Source organism: Canis lupus, chromosome 7 (genome assembly GCF_011100685.1).
Source record: "Canis lupus familiaris isolate Mischka breed German Shepherd chromosome 7, alternate assembly UU_Cfam_GSD_1.0, whole genome shotgun sequence".
Classification (NCBI taxonomy): Eukaryota; Metazoa; Chordata; class Mammalia; order Carnivora; family Canidae; genus Canis; species Canis lupus.
In genome coordinates, this window is record NC_049228.1 from 72,023,056 (window position 1) to 72,047,670 (window position 24,615).

The 24,615-nt window shown below is 39.7% G+C and overlaps 1 protein-coding gene across 27 annotated transcripts in view; it reads right to left on the reverse strand.

Annotated features, from left to right (window-relative positions):
- Positions 1-24,615, reverse strand: part of EPB41L3 (erythrocyte membrane protein band 4.1 like 3) — a 226,292-nt gene that overhangs the window by 166,791 nt on the left and 34,886 nt on the right. For 4 of the 27 annotated variants that reach the window (XM_038543776.1, XM_038543769.1, XM_038543771.1 and 1 more), the window contains exon 1: positions 6,940-7,130. The exons of 1 other annotated variant lie outside the window; for it this stretch is intronic. In XM_038543776.1, coding sequence (XP_038399704.1) covers positions 6,940-6,994 — 55 coding nt within the window. In that variant the 5' untranslated portion in view covers positions 6,995-7,130. Of the gene's footprint in view, positions 1-6,939; positions 7,159-24,615 lie in introns of those variants that run through there. 22 more of the 27 variants (XM_038543753.1, XM_038543759.1, XM_038543755.1 and 19 more) reach the window with 17 other exon arrangements.

A 24,615-nucleotide genomic window follows, 5' to 3' on the forward strand; every position in this document is an offset into this window, starting at 1 on the left:
CAGGTTGTCAGCAATCGCTTCTGAATTTTGTCCCTGTTCCTCCTTATATCATCCTTTCTCACTCTTCAAACCAAATAGCAAGATCTTTTAAAATTATATTTTTAAAAAAAGAGTACATGGCATTCTTGTATGTGGCTGTAGATTCATTTTACTGTTCCTCTAAGAATACGCTCTCATACAAGGACTCTGCAACATCTATTTTGACCATTCAGTGGCCTTTTCTCATATTCTGGAATCTGGCATTTTGGAGAAGAGAACCATGAAGTGATCTGGATAGCAAAGGTGCCGCCTTTCAATACTTCAAGAGCATTACGAGTAGGTTTACAGTGGCCTGTGTGGGTATGGAACTACCATTTATAATATTTTTAACATGAACAAATGTATTTAAAATCTAAATAAGTGGCTCACCAGTTTCTAGAATACAGCTCATTCTTATGTTGGGAACTTTTTTCACTCACACAGGTTTTATTGCTCCACTGTTGCCTGGCAACAGAGATGTGGCGAGAGATGTCAGAGGTTAAGGAGCAGACTAGAGTTATGGAAAGTGAGCCTTATCAGCATTTTCCATCTAACTTTGTAATCCTTGAAATAAAATAGGTTTCATTGTATTGAATAGTCTGTATTTTGTTTCTTATCAAATGCAAGTTTTTTAGAGACTCTTCTTTCTGAATATAAGTCCAGTACCAGGGAGAATTTTAACATGTACACTGCTTTATAATGGGCTTCTCTATCACGCTAGCACACTCTAAAGGTTAAAGTGAAGATTTTCTGGCATTCTGAAGTCATGTACTGGGCAGAAAGTGCTCATGGACATGTTTGGAAGCATTCCAAGATGTATCAGAAATACACATTGGCTCTACACTTCCTGACTTTGAACCACTAGTTAATGTTGAATAAAATTCCGTTTTCAACTAGCCTGCTTATTAAAAAAAAATTACTCTTTAGAGAAAAGAATGCAAAATGTTCTATAGGTTTGTTTGTCTCTATTCTGAAATGAGAAGGAACGTGATCAAAATTTAAGCATCTCTGGGATTTATTTCTTTCAGTCAGTTGTGTACCAAATACTAGGCCCCCTAAGGATTCGTGGCTCATGGATAGTTAATTACATTTCAGCCTGATGCATTTTAAGATTTCTTTTCTGGTGGGCATAACACATATGCCTTGAATGATATTTCATTTCTAGGCAATGTAGTTGTTCCATGACTCCTAACCCCAATTTTTAATTTCCCCAAATTACTGTTATACAGGTAAGGTAACCTGAATTAGAATCACAATCTATGTTGGTTTGAAGTGGATCCAGAATTATTTCTGGAGGAAGATCTTTATCCCTGCCAGTGGGTCGTCCCTCATCTCTGAGCAAAGCCACGGTGGCCATCCATTCAGGGATGCATCCTGAATTTCATTAGAGAAAATGAACTCCTTCCTTGATGGAGTCCCAAATACTTTGTCCACACTGCACTCTCTGTTTTAGTCAGAGATTACAAACCAAAGGTCTATGTTGAATAATTCTTATGAAAAACCCCGTGGGGAGAAATACATCCATGCATATAATTGCCTGAAGGATATGGGGATTGCCTAGCCTTCTAAATTTCCTTTGGACAGAGCTGTGTATTTGGAATCACTGTATTTTAGAACTGCAGCTCCTCAATTAGGCTTGTGCAGTATGTAAACAAGTATGTATTGATGAGGTCATTAACAGAGCCATGGGAGTCTCACTACCTTTGTTGTAGGGAGCTGGTGAGATCATTGTCCTTCACATTACCCTGTAAGAGCATCCATGGAAGGCACTCCTCTTAGGTTTTAATATTAGAAAAACTTGGGTTTTTATCTTACAGGTGTTTCAAATCTATCACCAACCATGCTTCCCTCTTCACTTTCATTGCTAGGAACCGAAGGGCCAAATCTGCAGCCTACTTCTCTTCACTGCACAAGGCCCTGACGTCTTCATTTGTCCCACTCAGCTTATCCTGGCTTTATTTTTCTCTCCCGTATTGGCCTGACTTTCTCCACTATTTATTCTATTTTAATAACTGGGATGCCTACCTCAAGTGTGCTTTACAGCAATGCAGGGATATGATTTTTATTTATTTTTATTTTTTTAAAGATTTTACTTATTATTCATGAGAGACATTGAGAGAGAGGCAGAGACACAGGCAGAGGGAGAATAAGTCTCCCTGCAGGGAGCCCCATGTGGGACTCGATCCCAGTACCCTGGGATCATGACCTGAGCCAAAGGCGGACACTCAACTGAGTGACACCACTGAGCCACCCAGGAGCCCTAGGATCTGAGTTTTAAAAATCAACAACAAGAGAGGCAATGGAAGATAAAGAAGATAATCCTCTTACCATGTCCTTGATTTTCCATTTTGTGACTCTACATAGAATGAAGGGTTCCCCCGTGACATCCCCCCACTTGTTGCAGCTGTGAGTCCTGGCATCTAGAGGGGATAGCAGGAGCTCAAGGGAACAGGAGCAGGTGGGAGCTGGAGGGCACAGATGAGGGCAGGAGAGAAACCTCACTCTCTGATAGCAAGGGACTGCAAGCAAGTTTCTGTGGCTACAGGCCTTCTAAGGAAGATCAGGGAAATGCCAGTCAGGAACTTGCATTAAATCCAAAGGTGACATTTAAAATCCTGATGCATCCAATTTGTGTAACAAGAATGTTATCTCCATAATACATATTTATGAAGTAGTTGTGTTCGTATTTCTGTACAACCATTGCATCTCCATTTGTCCCACACACATAACGCAATTTTAAAAATTGACCCAGGAGTGCCTGGGTGCTCAGTCAGTTAGGCTGACTACCTAACTCCACCTTGTGTGGAGCCCACTTAAAAAAAAAATTACCCCAAACCTGTTACTTGATTGTCTACCCCCACAAAGAGAGAAGCTTCTTTTTAAAAAAACACACACACATGAGAAACATAGAGAAGTTGCTTTGGCTAAATAAAATGGTGCCAGTTCTGATCAAAAGCAAAAATCAGCATTTGAATAATTAATTTAATAACTACAGGAAGGAAATATAACTGTGGATTCTCAGAAGCCACTATGGGGCCAGTGATATGTCACGGATATTCCTACATGGCTGAAATTTGCCCAGATTATATGGGCGATCAGTGAGAGGGACGCCTGGGTGGCTCAGTGGTTTAACACCTGCCTTCGGCCCAGGGCATGATCCTGGGGTCCCGGGATCAAGTCCCACGTCGGGCTCCCTGCATGGAGCCTGCTTCTTCCTCTGCCTGTGTCTCTGCCTCTCTCTCTCTCTCATGAATAAATAAATAAAATCTTAAAAAAAAAAGATAATCAGTGAGAAAGAGGTTTTATGTTAGAATGTTTAGAAGCTCACATACACACATTGTTTCACTGGTTTGGTGCAAAGACTAACAACCTCCACAGCATTTCACATTACCCTCAAAGACATCATTTCCAATGTTCTTGTGCTTAATCTATACCCATCAGGACCTTTCTCCTATAGGGGGAGGGAACTCTAGGGAATTCTTACTATAATTCTTATTATTCACGTAATTCTTACAAAACAAGGAAAAATTAGCTACTTATTTTTTTTTGTGTGTTTTTTTTAAATCAAGACTAGATTAGACAACTTGGGTGAAGAATTACTCAATTTTGGTCACCTGGGTGGCTCAGTGGTTGAGCGTCTGCCTTTGGCTCAGGGCGTCATCCTGGGGTCCTGGGATCGAGTCCCACATTGGCCTCCCTGGAGGGAGCCTGCTTCTCCCTCTATGTCTCTGTCTCTCTCTGTGTGTCTCTCATGAATAGATAAATAGAATCTTAAAAAAAAAAAAACGAATCACTTAATTTCAATGAGTAGTAAGTAGAAGCTAGTTCAGGTCCTTTGAAAAAGTTGCTAATGTATATACTTTTTAATAACATTAATAGTATTTTCATGTTAAAATTATGTCTTTTAACAGCGTGTCCTTCACAGCTAATACAAAGTCAAAATTCCCTCTTAACACTAATTCTTTAATTATGTGATTTGCTCTAATTCCATAAGCATGACCAAGGAATGTACCACAGATGTGAATGTCATATTAGAATCAGGTTTTTTAATGCAATCTACCAGTATCTTGAATGTATTTTATTTGTGGTAAAAAGAAAATTCTAACTCGATTCCTTTGTCATTTCATATTTAATATACCCAGAATGTAGAATGTTTCCCCTTCCTATCCAGCCACTCTTCCTAAATAATCCTAAATAAACCTTAGGGCGGGGCACTAGTTTTACAATCAACTTTTGACATTTTTTTTTTAGTAGGGTTTTTTCTTTGGACCATGTTTGTCTTCCAGTGTGTTTCTGCAGTAGGTAGCAGTGATTCCCCATAACTTTCTCCTATTACTTCTTATACCTTTCTTCCCAAAGGGGTTTGCTCCTCTAAATAAGCTTTCTCAGAGGGCTATCTGCCAATTGTTTTTTAATGCTTTTCCTCCCAAAATCTATTTAGTTTTGCATTGGACTCTTTGGATTCTATCTGCATTCACAGTCCTAAATCAAACTTTCCGGGGGGGGGGGGGGGGGGTGGAGAAACACACACACACACACACACACACACACCCTTCCCATGTATTTCATCTCCCAGACTTGAAATTCTCTTCCTATTCCCTCATTCCTTACCTCCCACCTGTTTATTCTTGCTGTCAGTTCTCTCTGTTGGAATCTGATACAACCTTTGAAACAACTGTTTTCAGTGTTGCTGTAGCTGTTCCATAACGACCCTAGCTCCTGTGCAACAGAGTTACTGTAGCAGGCCTGAGATGCTGTCCTCAGAAAGTCTTCCTTGCAAGGTTGACCCTTGGCTGGTGTCTGGAAACTTGGATTGGGGCAGAGTCCCATGCTTCTCAACTGAGGAGGGTGGCTCACTGTACCCAAACTCTTACTAGAAAACAATATGGTCCATGCCACACATGTGCTTTTCTTCTGGAAGCCTGGAGTTTTTCTAGGTGCGAGGTAGAGGCTATCTCTGACCAGCCCCCAGTAAACATCCTGGGCAGAGTCTGTAACAGCCTGCCAAGGTAGACAGCATTTTACATGTGTTGTCACAGTCTGTTGCTGTTGGAATGAAGCATATCCTATGTGACTACCCTGGGAAAAGACTCTTGGAAGCTCCTGCTGGGTTTCCAGGACGTTGCCCCATGCACCTTCTCCCGTTGCTGAGTTTGCCTTGTGTCATTTCACTGCAATACATCTTGGCTGGGAGCACAACTATATGCAGAATCCCATGAGTCCTCTTAGCAAACCACCAAATCTAGCACCGGTGACACAACTCGTATGGCCTGTTACATTATTTCTATCCTCCTTGGTCCACCTTGTAAAAGCACTTCAGAACCTGCCTTTACCATTACTTCTCTAGGCGCTTCCACTGGATTCCAAAGTGGACCCACTGCTTCCGACAGATCACTGCCGGCACAGGAGCGATGGCAGTTTGTAGGGGAAGCTCTTGGCCTGGTGTGAAGACACCTGGTTTCTGTTCTTAGATCTGCCATTCCCTATTTAATTTAGAGCAATCCACAACCTCTCTAGGTTTTAACGTCCTTACACATAAAATGTGAATAAAACTACAGATAACGCGATATCCTGGCGCAAGATTTTGGCTTTCTGCACAAATAATTTCTTACCAATTTGCAACTAAAAGGTACATTGTATCAAGGTTCATTGTAATGCAAAACTGCTCTTTTAAGGCATCCTTATTTTCTCTGTACCTTCCACTATGAAAAGTTCTTTTTGTATAGTGAAAGATTTTTGCACTATTTTTTTTTTTTTGGCAAAAATTTCTGGATTCACTGGGGAAAATATGTGAGAAATGTTTCAGAATTAGAGATTTAAAGGAAAATATACTACAAAAATAGGAATAATGCTCAAACTATCGCACCAAAATTTCCTGGGTAATGGTATTATTTTTGAAAGTTGCTGTCAGAAAAGAAAAGAATGAAGAGAAATGAACAACCCAGGAGTTGGCTGGAAAGGGGCTGAATTTCTGTTCAGCCAGGGCCCCATGTCCCTCATAATGAGACAGCTGACATAGATAGGTAATAGCCCCTTCTCAAACATCAAGGGACTCCCTTTGTAAAACAACATCAAGATCAGAAAGTTTCAAGAGCCCACTGAAAAATCTCTCTGAATTTACTGCAGTGTCTGTATACACACTTTGCTCATTACTCACTTCCAATACCAATGATTGAAATTCATTTCCCAATGATCGACAAAAGGCCTACCAAAGCCACTGGGGGAGCCATACATAAGAATCTTGAGCCTGAAATAGGTTCCCAGGTTGACTGATGGGCAGCTCCAGTCTTCTGAGGTCTCATCCAAGTTCATGTTTTCATGAAGCTGTTTTTACAATTGCTTACAAAATATATTCCAGTTATGTTTCACTATTCTTCTGTGTAATTCTTGGCACAAAAGAAAACACATGATCATTTGTGAATTGCAAAGGCTAAGCATAAGTGCAGGGCATTCTTGTCTTTGGAGAGCATTCAGACTTTTCTCTTAACCACTTCCTTAAATTGAAGCTGCCATCACAGCTAAAAGGTGTTTCCAAACTCTTAAGCATGTGTCCTTAGAGCAAACAATTTCAGACGAATCGGTCGGTCAAACTGATGTGTACTAAGGACAGAGGGAAAGCTGAGATGACATTGTAGCTAACCTGCATCTGTTCTTAATTCCACATTATCCTCCTAAAAACTGCAAAGGAGAGCATTCAAACCAGAAAAAAAACAAAAACAAACAAAAACCCAAAGAACCATTAGCATAGCATTGAATGAACAAACATTTTAAAAAGCATCCTGCACAAAAAATTATTTCCACATTTCCCTGGTTGAATTTACACAAACTATTGCTTCAATATTTATCAAATTCAGAGTTATCATCACTAAAAATGGTCACTTGTCATAGGTATACTTAATGGTAGGAATACAAAAACGTTACCTCCAAATCCTAAGAGGGACTTTGAACACAGATAGAGACAGATGAAAGATGGCATGCTGCAGTGCAGCAATTTCAGAAGTACTGGAGCACTGACATTCCAGCTTCCATTCCTCCAGGAATATTCTCAGTGAGACACACAAAGATGCAGGGTGGTAGAGGCGATTGTTTTTACTATCATATCCAGGTTCTCTCCTTGAATTCAACACTCAAAAAGACAAGGCAGGAACAGGAAGCAGTAACTGCATGGCCTCTAGTGGTGCCCTTCAGATTCTTCCTCTAATATCTTCCCTGGTCCCCAGTGTAGCTTTTCCGCGTGACTGCACAGCAGTCTCAAAAGTGCTGTGGAAGTAGCTTCCAGCAGCAGGCAGGCAGAAAGCCTAAAGTGGCATAGGGCTTCTTGACCACTGGCTCCCAAGCATCATCAGAGAATCTTCGGCTTGCTAGAATTTTCAGTTTCATGATGGATATGGATATTTCATTAATCCTTAGTTTTCCTGATTGCCATACTAATACACAAACATCTACAGACAGCTGTTGAGACCAACATAATAATTATACTGATATTTTTCCCTTCATTTTGCCAAGCACCCCCACTGAAGTTCTTCCTTTTCACGTTCTTTTTCTATGTTTCCTCCCGAACAGTATGAGTTCATCTAACTAGCTTTATTCCCTAAGGTACAACATTAGCAGGACCACACTGGTCATACCAATAAGCAAAGATTCTCCACTAAGCAAATGGGGCAAAATCTGACAAATTACTCCACCAAATGATAGCTTCAGAGCAAGCGAGCCTAAGTAGGGAGTAAGAACTAACTTTTTTTTTTTTTACTATCTATTATGTTATGTACCAATATTCACAGTACCATACATAAACATTAATTCAATCCTAAAATCAACACTATGAATGCTGTATTATCATCCCCACTTTACAGATGCAAGAATGGTCCCAAAATGATCATGTAATTTGCTTGACATCTTCTGCAAACAAATAAGCAAATCACAAGCAACCTATCATAAAAGCGATCAAAAGATATGAATACACATTTCATGGCTGAACAAACGCATGTGCCAATAAGCATGAGAACTGGCATTCAGCATCATTAGTAGTCAGAGCGAGGTAAATTAAAACCCCAATGAAATAACCATGTTACACACATTCAAGTAGGAAACATGAAAAATCTAACAGTTCCAAGAGTTGAAAGATGGTGGATCCACATTCCAATGAGAGTTAAAATTGGGGCACCCACCTTTGAGAACAATTTGCAACTATCTCCTAATATTGAACATTGATACTCCCTACAATCCACTAATTCAACTCCTACTCAAGAGAGATTCCTGCACATGTGCGTGAAGAGTTATGTTCAATAATGCTGAACAGCTCTTTTCACAACAGTAAAATCCTGAAAACACCCAAATGCCCATCAGCAAGATAGGATGTAAATATGGTATATTTTACACAATAGAATATTAAATAGAACAGAAGAGATGTAGTACAGAATATCTCAACATAGATGAATCTTCTCAATAAACAGTCTCAAAGGATTACACACAATATTAGGTTCTTTTAGAAAGTTAAAAACCACTATAATCAAAAGTTTCATAATACTAAAGAATGGAATAAGGTTACATATAAAGGAAAGTAAAGGAATAACAAACATGAGACTCAGATGAGGTCATTGTAGGTGGAGATGGGACAAAATGGTGGTGGTGGTGGTGGGGGCCAAATGGTAAATGGTTACATGAAGGTGACTGTCAAAATACTAGCTTTTGTTTGGGAGGTGGTCTTATAGGTGCTTACTGCATTACTTAAGATGTCAGACTAATGACAAAAGAAAGTAAGCAAGCAAGCAAGCAAGCAAGCAAGAAAGAAAGACCAATGAGAGTATCTCCTTATCTAAGGATTCGTAGTCCAGCTTTATACACCTGACTTCCTGAAAGCACCCACAGAACTAAGAAAAACAACAACAAATAAACCCAAACCAGGCCCAGATCATTAGTGGTGCATTAAAGGTTCCAATTCAGGTCTGCCAGACTCCAAAGCCTGTGCTGCCACCAGGGAAGGGGCTACTCTTTCTTTCCCAACTGGAGGCACAAAAACAAGAGTGAGTTTCTCCTGTTCGCCCACAGTGATGGAATGAGGTTGTCGAAGGGTTATAACAAGAACTGATCAAATTATTTCTTCCAGATAGTGTGGAAAGACAAGAAAGATATTACCCGCCTCACAGATTCTTCTGGGCAATACACCAACTGACCTAGGCTGGACCCCTGGACCTACTCTATAATGCCACTGTGTCTGGAGGAAAGTGTTCCATCCTCCTGGCCTCAGAGTCCTCAGCGTATGAAGACTGGGGATGACAGCAAAGGTGACAATCATAGGAACTGATACTTTTAGTTGCTTATAAGCTGTAGTTTTACCAACATCATTTAACGTGAACTTTACTATAGACTATAAGGCATGAATTGTTATTATTCCCAGCTTAAAGATGAAGTGATTGAAAGAAAAAGAAGTTAAGAAACTTCTTTATATATATATATATAAATATATATATATATCATATTATATCTCAATTATATTGAGATATATTATATTATATCTCAATTAACAACAACAAAAACTTCTCCAGGGTTGTACAACTGGGATGGGTGAGTATTGAATGCAGCTCTTCCTGCTTAGTCACCCAAGCTCTTATCAGCTAAGACACACATACATACACATACATATAGACACCACATATCTATGAACACAAAATGCACACATGAATAAATATGCTTAGGTTTATAGACATTTGTATAGACATACATGTATATAGTACATTTATGCATGTAGGCATACACATATTCATTACATGTAAGTATAGACACACAGACATCTCCATACAGATATACATATACACATATGGATGGACACATAATATATAGATACACACACACACACACACACACACACACACACACACACATGTCCAAACACACCCACAGCAAATATTGCCTGGCTTTTCCAGCACTGCTTGAGAGATTCATGAACTATTGTTAAAATCTTCCTGTTCCTTCTCCCTCCAGCACCCATCCCAAACAGTTGCATGTGAGAAGCAACTCGACCTAAAACAGATGTATTGCCCCTGGAGACCTTGCCCCGTGACGTTCATCCAGGGTCTCTTAGGTATAGCCATCGTTTGCTTTTTCAGCATATGCTTCCCAGCGTGGCCTGTCCCTCCACATTAGCAGGCACAGGAGCCTCTAGGTGGACCTCCCTTCCTGCCGCTCTGGAGAAAAACGCCCACATCAGAGACTGGCCTCACAGAGAAAACTAGGTAGGGGCTAACTTGTCAATATTTATAGTCAGATCTCTCTAAATTTAGAAAAATCCATCAAGCCTTCTTGGTGTGACACAACCCGATGAACCAAAATCTAGTTTTATTTAGATTGATATATAGTGGATGGAGTCTGGGGCATAACCAGTGTTTGATGAATGGTAGCAATTTCTATTATAAAAAGTAAGACTCACTATCATTACTTACAAAGATTCAAGTTTTCCTAAATTTGGCTTTCATTATCTTAATTCTGGAGCTTTTTGGTGTCTAAATATGAAGTTCTCCAGTGAGTTTAGGTTCTGTTACAAGAACACTCTCTCAAATTGGATTTTAAGAGGCTAGGGACTCTGGAGAATGATGAAACAGTAAATAGGTTGTAATTTTCAGCATGTTCTGTTGATATAAATAAGTGGGATGGGTATAAGAGTTGGCAGTGGGATGCAGAACCTACTGAACCCCTAAAATACATGGGACCTAGGTATATCTATTACTAGGGGAAACGTGAACAGGACCCACTCCCCCAAGCCCCTACTCAGACACACACTCCATGGTTTATTTCTGCCACATTTCATCAAACACCACTCAGGTCCTCCAAGCACAAAAAAGCTCAATTTTTAAGAGACTAAGACATTGTGGTTTTACCTATACCTTTTGGATAAAAATGAGTAAAGGAAAAGAAAAACAGAATAAAAATTTAGAATACTGAAGTTTTAAGTCAAAATAGAAAAATCTGCTTTTTGGTGTCTCGGTGGAAAAAAACCCCGCCTCCCACTGTGATTTCAAATCCAAGGGCCATCAGAGTTGGCTCTCATATTGAATCCCAAGGCAGTGGGGCTCCAGAGTCACTCAATTTTGCTCATACATCAGAGAGGAAATGGCAGTGGGAGGCTGTAATATGATACCAGGCTAGAAAAAGTGCTGAACACAAAAGAGACAGAGAAGCCAACAGAGCTAGAACAACTTCACAAATCTTCATCCCACAAAGAGTAGAAAGCAGGTAGAGAGAAACTGGTGGGGAGGACAAGAGTCTCGGCAGCTGCCTCAAGGCAGCTATGAGATCTATGATTTAGATACATATTTCCACAGAGAACTGAATCGCATCTGGAGCCCACCATTTAATTTCTCCCAATGCTGAAGAGATGCTTACTTTTTAGATGCTGAACAGTGTGTATTTAAATATATTCTGAAACTAACATTTTATAAATACAACAAATGCAACTTGTTTTTGTTTTTTGTTTTTTACAATGGCCAAAATGGTTCTAACAGAGAATATAAGTGCCTGAAGGGACTAAAGAGATAATCTCCTGTAGCCCTCCTTTTTAGGAAGGAAGAAACTGAGTCCCAGACAGTTAAGTGACTTATTGATTCAACATAAATAGTCTGCAACTGAGCTGGAAGCAGGACCTAAATGGTGATTTTCACTTTAGCTATGTTAACCTCATAAAAACTTCAATCTCCCATGGAATTCCAGGAGCCTTTAAGAAAGTCTAAGTGTGAACTAAAAGCATTTCCAGGGGATCCCTGAGGTACATGAGCTTGGGTAGCACTGATGCTGGAATTTTAGCAGGGCAAGTAAAGGGCTGCCTGGGGAAGTCGCTGGCCTCTCCCAGAAATGGGGACCACATCCTGGCAGGGAATTAGAGCAGCAGAAATGAAGGTGCAGACACCATAAGGTAACGAAGAACACTACACTAATGCGATGCTCCTGGCATACTCCAGAGACAAAGAGTGAATGGAGAAGAACCTGAAAGAATTCTGGAATTCTTGGGATTCAGCCAGAGAGAAGAGTCAAGGAAGTAGTATTTTCTATTTTTAGCACATGGTTTAACTCCCAGGCAGGATGGCTGGGACCAACAGGTCATAAAACCATTGTGGCAAACACATGGCAATAGTCCTGACTACATGCCCAACACTGAGCCAGGCAGCCGGCATATGCTAGCTCTTCGCAACTTTCTCCAGCTTCACCTGATAGGCCTTCATCTACCCACTGCATCAGAGAAACCTGGAAGAAGTTCTGATATCTGTGTCAGAGTTATAGTTTTATTCCGGGTCTACTAACTTGGGAGCCACCCCAGGAGAGTCACTGCCCCCATCATGACCCATTTTCCCAAATCACCATCTAAATGGGTCATCCAGAATAGCATAATTCAAAATCAACAGGCATTTTCCTTCCTCCTTGTTTTCAGAATATCATCTGGATACAGCTGACATAGGAGAAAAAGGTTATTTCAAGAAAATTATGTCCTAAGTAACTCCTGTTTCCTCATTTCTCACCCATGGTTTTCTCTGAACATTTCAACATTTCTAGAATCGGGATGTGGAACTGATTCCTATATTCAATGTGATCGTGTTTTCTCCCCCTGAAAAGCCATTATTAAACTGGTGGAGTAGCTGTACAGCATCTGAGAATCGAAGAGCTATCTTACTTATTTTTAGGGGATAAATGCCTTTGAAAATCTCAGATGAACCATTGTAAGAGGTGTGATCCTAGAAAGTAATTCTTAAATGCTTACCTAACACATTTCTGGCCTGAACCATGCCTTCTCTATACAGACTTTCAATCTACAATACAACTGGAAACAAAAGTATACATACAGCAAAAGGTGGTGAAAATCTGGGATCTTTATTTCCTCGATTCGGTCACTAAGGATCATCTTGGGCCTATCTGTGGCAGATTCAAATTTCCTTGAATGGCTCGGCCGCAACAGAATGTCATTGCATTTGATACAGGTGCAATCCAAAGGCATCCAATATGGGGTGCAAGGCATACATTGTCGTCATGGCACTGAGTTTAAGACTAGCAGATAATCTAATTTTCACTAGGGAGACATCAATGTTTAACTTAAATATTTCACAGTTCATTCCACAGTTTTACAAAATTAAGCTCTCTGGATCTTCGTTTCCTCATCTATAAGGAGGAGTTAATAGCACCAACATCATATATATACTATAAAGACTGTTGCCTCTTAATAAAAATTATTCCAAACTTCTTTGTGAAATAAAATGAAAAGTAAAAATATTGTGGGCATGTAATAGATGTTCAATAAATTCAATAAATGTTAGTTACCTTCTCTGAGTAATATTTTATGCTTCTTCCTATCATAAAAAGGAGAATCTCACCATTCTAATCAATAAATATATGAAAATAACTTGCAACCACCAATGGTGAGACACTTCAAAATACCAAAGTATTTAATCTGCTTCAAAAGCTGTAAAGTGAAAATCTGTAGCGAGTTGAAACAAAAGGTGCATAGCTTTAAAGAGAAGGCTGACTTGAATGGAAAAAAATTAATATAATGCTGGGTCCAGCATGAGACGATGACTCAGAAAACTGGACTCCACTACAGAGTGACTTTTACTGTACCAGTCAATGGTTGCCTTGTGTAGGGAAGGGTGAGATTTCCCCAAATTAATAGAATGACCCTTTCATGCCTTCAGGAATTGTGTATAACTTCTCAAGAAACAAGACTCAACAACGGAAATTAAAAGCAGAAAATAAATACATATGCTAGATGCGGCGGTTACATTTTAGGTTTTTAGGCTCTTTCTTTTTAGGCTCTTAATAATTTCGCCTGATTGGTGCCTGCGGTTGTCAGTTACAGAAAATAGAATCTGTCTGTTGGTTGTGGTGAACAAGTATTGCCAACGTGTGATCATCTCTCTCCTTGTTCCTGCCACTGAAATTATACAGAAAGATTGAATACAGAAAGATTATGTGTCTTTGAAACAAGTAATGCACATTACAGATCTATTTAAAATATAAATGGGTTGTGCACTCTCTTCTGTTTATCCTCAAAGGGAAGCTCAAGATTCTATTATGCTAACTCTTGTCCAATGGAACCCAGATCCATTTTCCACTTTGCTTTGCTCTGCTCGGTACTATGGAGTTGGACGGGAGGGTCTACCCCTATGGACTGCATCATTCAGGCTGCCTGACCATCTTACTTGGGTTGGCTTTGGCCATCAAGAAGGTAGCAATAGAGGAAAGAGGGAGGCAGAGATATTCCCCAGGCTTCCTCCCTACTCTACTGTCTGCCAGTGGCCGCATCTATCTCCAGGACAATTCTTGTTGGATAGAGTCTCCCTCCTACTATTTTAGTTCACAGTGGGCTCTGTTAACAGTTTCCTCCCCTTAACATCTCAGCCTGGGGGTGGTAATGTCTTCCTGCTATTCTGGTTCAAGTGACTCAACATTCCTTGTTGGCTTCTGTAAAATTTCTTGCCTTACATTTTCCAAAACTCACAGCTGAACATGCCTCCTGCTTCCTGGGATGATCCTGATTGATAGGTCCACAAACAAGCTAATAAATACCAAAATTTGTTCCTCACTTCCAATAATTCAGTGATAGCAAAATTCTGTATTTTAGCATATGCTGTTCTTTTTTTTTTTTTTTTTAAATCCATTTATTTGACCAAGCCACACTAGAGAGAGAAGTGGAAAGATTGAAGGGGATCATATAGTGTGGGTAAGTCATCTACATTTTTAAAAAATATCAGTGAATTTTATTGCATTGTTTTTCTACGTATGGTACTGTTTCAGATAAACAGGAAGTTGTATATGGTAATTTAAGTTATTTCCAAAGATAATAATTTGGCACGTTGGTTATTCAGCGTGCTCCACGGAGCCTGACAACATGACACGTTTACAGGCAGGTGTTAGAAAAACAGAGCTGATATTCGAATTGTTGGTGTCACAGGTAGTTATAGCCATAATTTTGTAATCTATCCAGAACCCTTATAATTATTTTGTTCTTTACCTGCATAAGAAGCAGCAGTAAGACCTTGATTCATTAAAATACCTTGAGTGGATATGAGTATATTACATATTTTGGTTTAGGACACTTAAAAAATTCATTAAAAGAGGTTTTGATATATACCTTGGAATGAAATTAACCCATTGAAGTCATGATCCCTGTCAGAAATTAATTAGTAAGGAGAATAATTTCATGCAACTTTGAGGAAATAGCAGTGACCAGGAAGAAGCAGGGAAGGGTAGAAATTAATTGCACAAACCTGGGCCTTATAATTGGAAAAAGGCCATCCTGGACAAAAAACACTGGTAACATGGAACTGGAACAGCCACAGTATTCTATTCCTTTCCCTTCCTGCTTCTGCTTCCTTATGACATCCACAGAAATTTCCATATGATGTAAAGGCAACCAAAAAAAGCTTCAAAGGATGAGCGAGAGAGGGAAAATGAGAGAGGAATTTTAATTCTGGAGAGACCTAGAGTTTTTTCGGTGCTTATAATCTATTAATCCCCTTAATGTAATGAAATAAATCTCTGAAATAAACTTCCATATAACACGAAAATGAGAACAAGGCTGAAAATAAAAACAGCTACAATTATCACAATAATTTCCCTCATATTCTTTTTTTTTTTTTTTTTTTTTTTTTTTTTTTTTTTTTTTTTACATTTTTATTTATTTGTGATAGTCACAGAGAGAGAGAGAGAGGCAGAGACACAGGCAGAGGGAGAAGCAGGCTCCATGCACTGGGAGCCCGATGTGGGATTCGATCCCGGGTCTCCAGGATCGCGCCCTGGGCCAAAGGCAGGCGCCAAACCGCTGCGCCATCCAGGGATCCCATTTCCCTCATATTCTAAATGCAAAAAAGCCTATTAGAAATACCTGCCTATAAGAAATACCATAAGAAAACACCCCCTTCTACCTGCCAAGAGTAAAATGCAGTTGCCACAAATGAGCACTGAAATGACACACTTTGAAATAGTACTCAGCTCTACAATGAACAGAACACACATTTAAATAAATATAAAGTACCATCTTGCACTCACTGACCTAGGAACCACAAATGAAAATAATAAATCTAATGTTGGCAGGAGTTACCAGGGTTCATACAAATTCCTGTAAATGAATGCAATGAATGTGAAGAACAACCACACAACAGTCAGCAAGACACAAAACACTGATCATAGCCTGGCACGTAAGAGTTCCAACTTTAGAATAGGCACCCTTAGATGCAACTCAAAAGGAAAAGGAAGTTGGATGTGCAAATTGTACGTATGTTGCTTAACATGCCTTCAATAATGTGGAAATGTCCTTTTTCCAGTTATAAATGAGTAAGCTAAAAATGATATGGTATTATGATCAAATAAAATACTTTGACATTTGAAACACAAAGTATGCACATGCTGGAAAAGTTATCTATAAAGCAGTCTTGAGTGAAAAAAGTAGAAATAAAATAGTAGATCTATTCACTTATTCAATAAGTAGCTGTTAAATTGCTAAGTACTTTATCACATCCTTGAGATATAAGTACTCATCCCATGTTCCTTTGTCATGAACATTTCCAAGTTAAGGACATTGGCCAAGGTCACAAAGGTTTTACTGGTGAGCAAATGTCAGGCATCTGTTACTGATACTAAGCCTCTAACATCAAAATATTGTCTCTGCTAGAATTAAAGCAATTTAGATTAAAGTTCCTATTTCCAGGGGCTTTGTGATGAGTTGGAAAAAAATCAATTTGGCCAAATAAAATCTTGAGACTTGCAAAGTAGAATTCATTAACAAATGTGACTTTACTTTTTGAACAAAAATGAAGAGTAGGAAAGTCATCACAAGATGCACTTCTAGACACCCAAGTATTTATGGCTGCTTCATTCAATACAATATGTATTACTACAGAGTAAGAAAGTGTATTTAATTTAAATGATGGGTATTTAAATACCTGTGCTGTATCGCACTTAGAGGGACATAGGCACACTATGTTCCCATAAATAATTAAATGAGTAGACAGCTGATTCTATGCATTTACTGTAGATAAAGACATAAAAAGAATGGATCATAATTTCTTTTATCCATTGAGGAGAATTCAAAGCTGTCTTTATAGTGTCAACTCATTACAGTGTACTCTTATAAATGCTAATGATTCTAGGAAACCATTAAAACATTCAGCAATTTATATCAGACTTCCTTTCCCTGTCAAACCCTCCCAGTCTACCCCACCCATAAAAATACTCACTATAAACATACTTGAGTCTCTTGTAAAAGACTAATAAGGATGATGTTTGGTTTATAATAATGTTGTTATTTAGCTCTTATTCAAGGTAATCATGACTTGACAATATAAAATATAGCTATACAGCAAGCAATGTAATACATCTTTTTTGATCATGTGGTTCTAAAACATATAAAGATACGGAGCTCCATTAGACACATTTTATTATGCTTAGATAACTCTTTGGCTCTGTGTAGTCTCATCTGAAGTTGTCATAAAAAGAAAATGTATTTGAACAACAGCAACAAAGACCTTTCTATAGTTAGTATATTCCCCAGTTTTCTCTGTGTTTTAATGATCAGTTTCCCAAATCCTAAATTTTGCCAATGTTTTTTTGTCAATGTTTGGCCTTTTTTTTTTTAAAAAAAAAAAAAAAAAAGGAAGAAAGAAAGAATATTTATTTATTTATTTGAGAGCAAGAACGAGAGAGCACAAGCGGCAGGGGAGGGGGAGAGGGAGAAGCAGGCTCTCCGCTGAGCAGGGAGCCAGAAGCCAGGCTGGGCTGGATCCCAGGACCCCAGGATCATGACCTGAGCTGAAGGCAGATGCTCAACCACCAAGGCACCCTCTTCCAATGTTTTGGAAAAAAAACTTTTCCAATATAAGTATAGCTCTCAAGTCTATGTACACTTTGCTTGGTTTGGGGGCTTGGGGTGGGGTGGGGTGGGGTGGGGGTGGGGGGGAGGTGGGGGGTGGGTGCTGCTATTCTAAATGAGGATTCCTGCCAGGTGAGTGACTCTCTGATGTTTCAAGGACATTAATGAGATTCACAGCTGATGGCACAGTGATCTGGATAAAAACACAGAGATCCTTTGATTATTTCAACTTATTTTTGCTAGAATTTTTTTCTTCCATCACTGTTCACTGAAGTAAAATGTGTTTTGTCTTCCTCAGGGTGGGCATCAATTTGAATTAAAAGGAGCAACTTGCAAGACCCATTTATATTCCACTGTGGAGAAAGGAGGTGGGGGAGTAGCAGAAAGAAGGCATGGAAGTATAGAGGAGGAGGCCTAATACAAACTGCTCCATCCCTTTGAAGCTGCTTCTCACAATATCCCTCCTGTTCTCTTCCTAATTCTTCTTGGGATTGCAAAGCTTGGCCAGGGAGAGGTGAGGGTAGGCATCCTTGATGGAGGGAGAGCAGTCTCCGAGGACATTATTTGAGGCCCCAATTCATCTCTGACTCTGCAGAGTGATGCAGAGCCCAGGTAGTACCAAGGGCCCACTCCTTTCCTCCCATAAGACCCTCAGCTGGGCCACCTCACGTCTATTGCAATAGCTAAATCAAAAGTGCCTGACCATACCAAGGCTGACAAAGATGTGGAGCAACTGGAACTCTCATACATTGCTGGTGGGGAAGCAACATGATAGACCCTCTCTGGAAGTTTGACAGTTTCTTATGGGGTTCTTACCATATGACCCGGCAATCTTATTTAAAAAAAAATTTTTTTTTTAGATTTTATTTATTTGTTAGAGAGAGAGAGAGAGGCAGAGGGAGAAGCAGGGTCCACGCAGGGAGCCCGATGCGGGACTCGATCCCGGGTCTCCAGGATCACCCCCTGGGCTGAAGGCGGCACTAAACCGCTAAGGCACCAGGGCTGCCCTGACCCGGCAATCTTATACTCCTGGGCATTTACCCTCAGAAGTGAAAATTTATGTTCACACACACACAAAATTATACAGGAACATTTATAGCAGCTCTATTCATAATTACCAAAAGCTAGAAACAATTTAAATATCCTTCCAGGGAAAAATGGATAAACACAAAATGAAATTGTATTGTATGAATTGTATCCATACACTGAAACAATACTCAGCAACAAAAAACAACATCCAACAACATCCCACAACTTGGATGAATTTCAAAGACATTATGCTAAGTGAAAGGAGCCACTCACATATGGTTATGTATGATGTCATATAAATGTCTCCATTTATATGACATTCTAGAAAACATGAAAATATAGTGATGGAGAAAAGATCAGAGGTTGCCAGGGCTATGGGTGGGGGAAGAATGTGACTACAAAGGGACAGCACAAGGGAGTTTTTTATGGTGATGGAACCATTACATATCCTGGTTGTGGCGGTTGGTTACATGAATCTATACATACTCAAAGAGTACATGTAAAAATTCAAATGTATTGTATGATAATTTAAAAAATAAAATAAAAAATAAAAGGAGCTTTAAAGACAAAGAGAGAGAGATAGAGGAAGAGAGAGAGAGAGAGAGAGAGAGAGAGAGAGAATGAGAACCCAAGCCTGGAATCAATTAAAAAAAATAAAAAATGAAAACAATATCCACCCATCATTTTCCCTCTCCTTTCCATTCCATAAACATTCATGGAATCTCTACACTCTAATATCTTACTTTTCAGGCTTGGGAGGGGAAAATATCATTTGCTGGGCGGGGGGCAGTGGGGGAAGAGAAAAGAAATATTAGGAAAATAAAATTTCCAACAGCATTGCAATGATGGCTAAAATTTTAGGTGTGTCATTTTTCTTTTGTAAAACTTGTGTGGGAACTCACCTTTATTCTGACCCCTAAGTATAGGGTGAGAAGGAAATGTCAGGAGTGAATGATAAGTGAAATAAAAAACTTTCAAAGATTTCAATATATGGTATTCAGGAAAGTGAGACTATCATGGAATAGATGTGTGATGTAACCCTTTACAGCCACACCCTTCCCAGAAAGAGAAAACAGTTGTCAAGTAACTGCCAGACCCACTGCTGTTTGAAGGCCACTCTAGATTTCCTTCCTATGAAATAACACTAAGCTAAGCATACTCTGGACCTAGACAAAAATGCTTTAGACAATGGTGAATTTTCTTAGCATCTTTCATCTTTGAAAAACAGGAAAAAACAATGAGCTGATCAATGATTATGATAAATAACTTACCTAAAAAACTTATGCCACAAAAAACTAATTAGAAAAATTATCTCAATCCTTAAAATAGAAGTTAGAGAAACTGCTAATTGGCCTATGTAGGAATAGTCCTTAGAAGGTTGGAGATCCTGCCTGGACTGGCTGAGGGATGCCTCCAGGAGTTCCTCCCTTAATCCTTCATACTCTGGAATGTTGTTGGGGTGGTGGTGGTGGTGGGGTGTCACACAGGCTACATGCACCCTCTGAGTGGCAAACAAGTAAGTAATGAGGCTCCCTGGAACACAGGCAGAGGGAGGAGGCAGGAGCACAGACAGAGTTAGAGGCCAGTGATGTCCCCTGCCCCCAGGAGATCCTCCCTCCACACAGGCTTAATCAACCACGGCTGTAAATCACCATGGGGGACTTTCAGGGCCTTGAAAGTCATGTCTCTGGAAAGGTATACAGCTATATCTGCAAGCTGTATCTGTTGGCATCTTTTCATTAATCATGTCACTGCCAAATGTCACCACCATGCAGGTGTCGTGGAGGCCAGGGCACCTCAATTCTAATCACACTTGAGAATCACCTGGGAGCCTTCAAAAACCAGCGCTAGCTAGGGCCCATTCTCCGGAGATATGGACTTCATTGAGGGGGTCCAGCAGCAATATTTCTAATTCTCCTGGTGACTATCAATGATAGGAAACACTGACAACACCACAGATCTTGTACTGTTTTGCTGACATTTCAGCATTGTATAGATGCAGTTTCGATGCGTAATTTACCCCCACTGCATTTTAAACATCTGTTACCTACTTCTCCTAGCTGGTGCTAATTCTTCACTAGGGAAGGCCTTTTGATGACTTTCAATGCACACAAAATAAGATTAGACTTCCTGCGTGGTTCTTCTGAACCAGTACTATCAAGCTGAGAGGAAAACACTTTCCCTTAAGGCTTTATACTGTCATAAAATGTACAAAAATGTATAATTTGTGTTTTTCATAAAAGTTTACTTACTAGGTGATTTTTTTGAAAAGATTTTATTTATTTATTCATGAGAGACGAGAGAGAGAGAGAGAGAGAGAGAGAGAGAGGCAGAGGGAGAAGCAGGCTCCATGCAGGGAGTCCAACGCAGGACTCCATCCCGGGTCTCCAGGATCAGGCCCTGGGCTGAAGGCGGTGCTAAACTGCTGAGCCACCTGGGCTGCCCTTACTAGGTGATTTTAACGTGGGCTATTTGACTCTTAATTACATCATCCTGAATTCTGATCATGGATTGTGTATCTTCTACCTTCAGACTCAGCAATAGCCTCATTTGCCTTCAGCCAACTTTTTTAGAAGTTAGCCTCAAAAAGCAGCTTGTGAATTGCTGGTTCCCCTCACAGTGAATGGAAGCAGCCTCTGTCGGTAGTGACGTCCAGATACAGTCTAGTGATGAATACAAGGAAAAGATTCTATTGGATCAGAAAACGCTGTTACACAGGTTTCTTTCTTCTGAAATTAAATAACCAAGGAAAAATGTCAGGCTACATGAAGTAAAGACAGAACTATTGTAATTATAATTGGAAAGGTCTAGAAAATAAGTAGAAAATTATCTCTTCTATAAGAATTAATTAAAATCTTGTTAAAACACTAAAAGACAATGTCTTGTGATCACCTATTAAGATTACAGAATTAATCAATTCACACTAGGCACATTGAGAGCAAGAAACCTCATTACTAGCTCTCTAAAATGACTGATCTTTGGATTCTGTAGAGTTGAACACTAGGAAACGTCTTGTGGGCAAAAAGTTATGACTTGTTCTGTAAGAACAGCCTAATTGTTTAAGATTAAATACCCTTAGTTGGAAGAAATTTTTCCTTTCCAAGAGAATCCTCAGAGATAAAGCAGACATCTGAGAACTTTGCATGTTAGCATAAGTGTGGGAAGAAAGGAATCCACCTCATGTAAAGGCTTCTGTGTGGCTCTTGAAGAAAGCCTGGAGGAAGATACAGGTTCCTGATGGGCAACTCCTCCATCACTTGGGCCTCCTGAGCAGCTTTTCACTTCCAGCCTTGCTTCACACCATCCTCTTAGCTTACAAATGCTCCCCTAGCTGATCCCCAAAAGACCAACTTGAGAATTTTCCTCAAAATCTTTTCTGGCAAAAGAAATCTTCTGAATCATTTGGTACTTATTCTTCCACTTTCACAAATAATTGTGTGAAAGCTGACAGAAAGTAGGATATAGCCCACCCTGGGACCTAAAAGAGCACCTTCCCCAACAGAGAGTGGTGAACAAATGGAAACCGGGAAAAATGTGTAGGATGCTTTAGAACCCCTGGAAATGTGCTTACATTCTTCAACAATTTACTAACAAATTTCTTAGTTCTTCTTAACCAAGTCCATGAGGATCATTACAGAATCTATGAACCTCTTAAAATAGTATATACATTTAAACTATGTCCCTGCCCACCCCCCACCCCCCCCCCCACCAACTATAGACCCTGGAGAATCTTTATAGCTCTTCTCAAGTCTTTATGGTAACTGTAATCTAAAACTCAATTTGAAAAAGTCATTGCTTTGAATATATTTTTGTACAAACAATAAGGCATAAGAACTTCTTGAAATGGTTAAACAATGAAATGAGCCACCTAAGGCAGTCTCAATCCTCTAGATATTTACAAAAGAACAGCAATTCTCTGTTCTGACTGCTCTAGAGTTGCCTGAGAGCCAGAATGAGCCACATGACTCTTAGAATATGAAAGCATTTAAACCAGAAGGTGATCAGAGATCATCTAGTCCAGTGGCTCTCAGAATCATGTGGAGGGCATAGTAGGACACCCACTGCGGGGTTCCACTCCTACCGTTCATGCTTCAGTATGTCTGGGATGAGGCCCAGGAACATATTCCTAAGCAATTCCACATTGATGTTGCTGGTCCATGGACTACACTTTGAGAACCACTGCTCTAATATTATTTCCTCATGTAATAAATGAGTAGACTGAGACTTCAGAAGCCTGGATGAGGCCTACCCAAAGTAACACAGCTGAGCCCTGGGTTCTAACTACACTCTGATCAGCAGGATCCTCTCCAACGGGTCACATTTGTGTCTCTAAAACATGTAGAGGACCACCACAGACCCCAAAATGTGTCTCAGCTGGTGACATTCACACTACTTGGCAATACTGGTTTTACCTGATACCTGATAATGAGAGAAAGGAATCACTCATTCTGCTCATCCCAAGCAGAGAGTTGAGAAAGACGTTTTTGTTTTTGTTTTTTTCCTTTTTCCTTCGTCTAAATGATAAATCTCTTGTGGCAATTTTATTGTTGTGGCTAAAATGTTCTTTTGAAACAAAAACATTATGTCATCCTTCTGACAGTGCAATAAGATTCTTTTCATTGGGTTATGTCCATAGTGTTCTAATAATGACAGAGTTTTTTTTCATAAACATTTTGAATAAGTTTTTAAATCTTATTTTGAAAGAGTGTATTTTCTAGCATTTTTGGAATCTCTCTCCCAGCTAGCTCTACAAGTAAGCAAGACCCTAGAGAAAAGCATGGTCTGCAAGATTTGGCCTCCAACAAAGCCTTTCATACTCTTGCCTGGCCCCATCCCAGATGGCTAGGGGTCTAGCTTTGGTCTCCTGTCTGTGGTCTGTTCCCGATCTCTCCTCCAACGGCATCAAACTCTCCCCAGATCTCTGACCCATATTCTAGACCTGTCTCATAACCTCCTTTCTGACTCAGAATATGAAAATTCATCACCCTGTAATTATGACTTGGCTCTGTACTTCATCCTGACGACAACCCTTTCAAGTCACATGTCAGACTGACATAACACTTACCAAAGTGTTACAGAAAAGGTGAACACAGGGAGCACGTGGGTGGCTCAGATGGTTTAGAGTCTGCCTTTGGCCCAGGTCATGATCCCCAGGTCCTGGGATTACTAGAGACCTGCATGGGGGGCTCCCTGCTCAGAGGGGAGTCTGCTTCTCCATTTCCCTCTGCCCCTGTTCCCCCTGCTTGTGTTCCCCCCTCTCTCAAATGAATAAATAAAAAATCTTTAAAGAAAGGAAAGGTGAGCACAACACATGTTATAAATAACATGTCCTTTACTCAACATCACAGTGCACTAAACTACATAAAAGCATTTATAAAGACTTCCCAGAATTTGTGTTTTTTTACTTTTTTCAATATGGAAATAATTCTCTACTTTTTCTTAATGAAAGATTGCCACTATTAATTATACTTCAAACAACAAATTTCATATTAAATATAAATATAAACTATAAAACCCCATAGCTATCACATGTCTTCCAATAATAACTACCATAGTTGGTTCTCTAGTGCAGTATATATAATCACAATTGAAGAAGGTTGTACAAACCCTGCAAATCAGCTTCATTCTGGATGAGAAGGATGGAACACCTGATGGAAGCCATATAACCTAGGAAGGAGATGACTCCTGCCTTAACAGTTTGACTCCTAGACACTCTCAAGTTG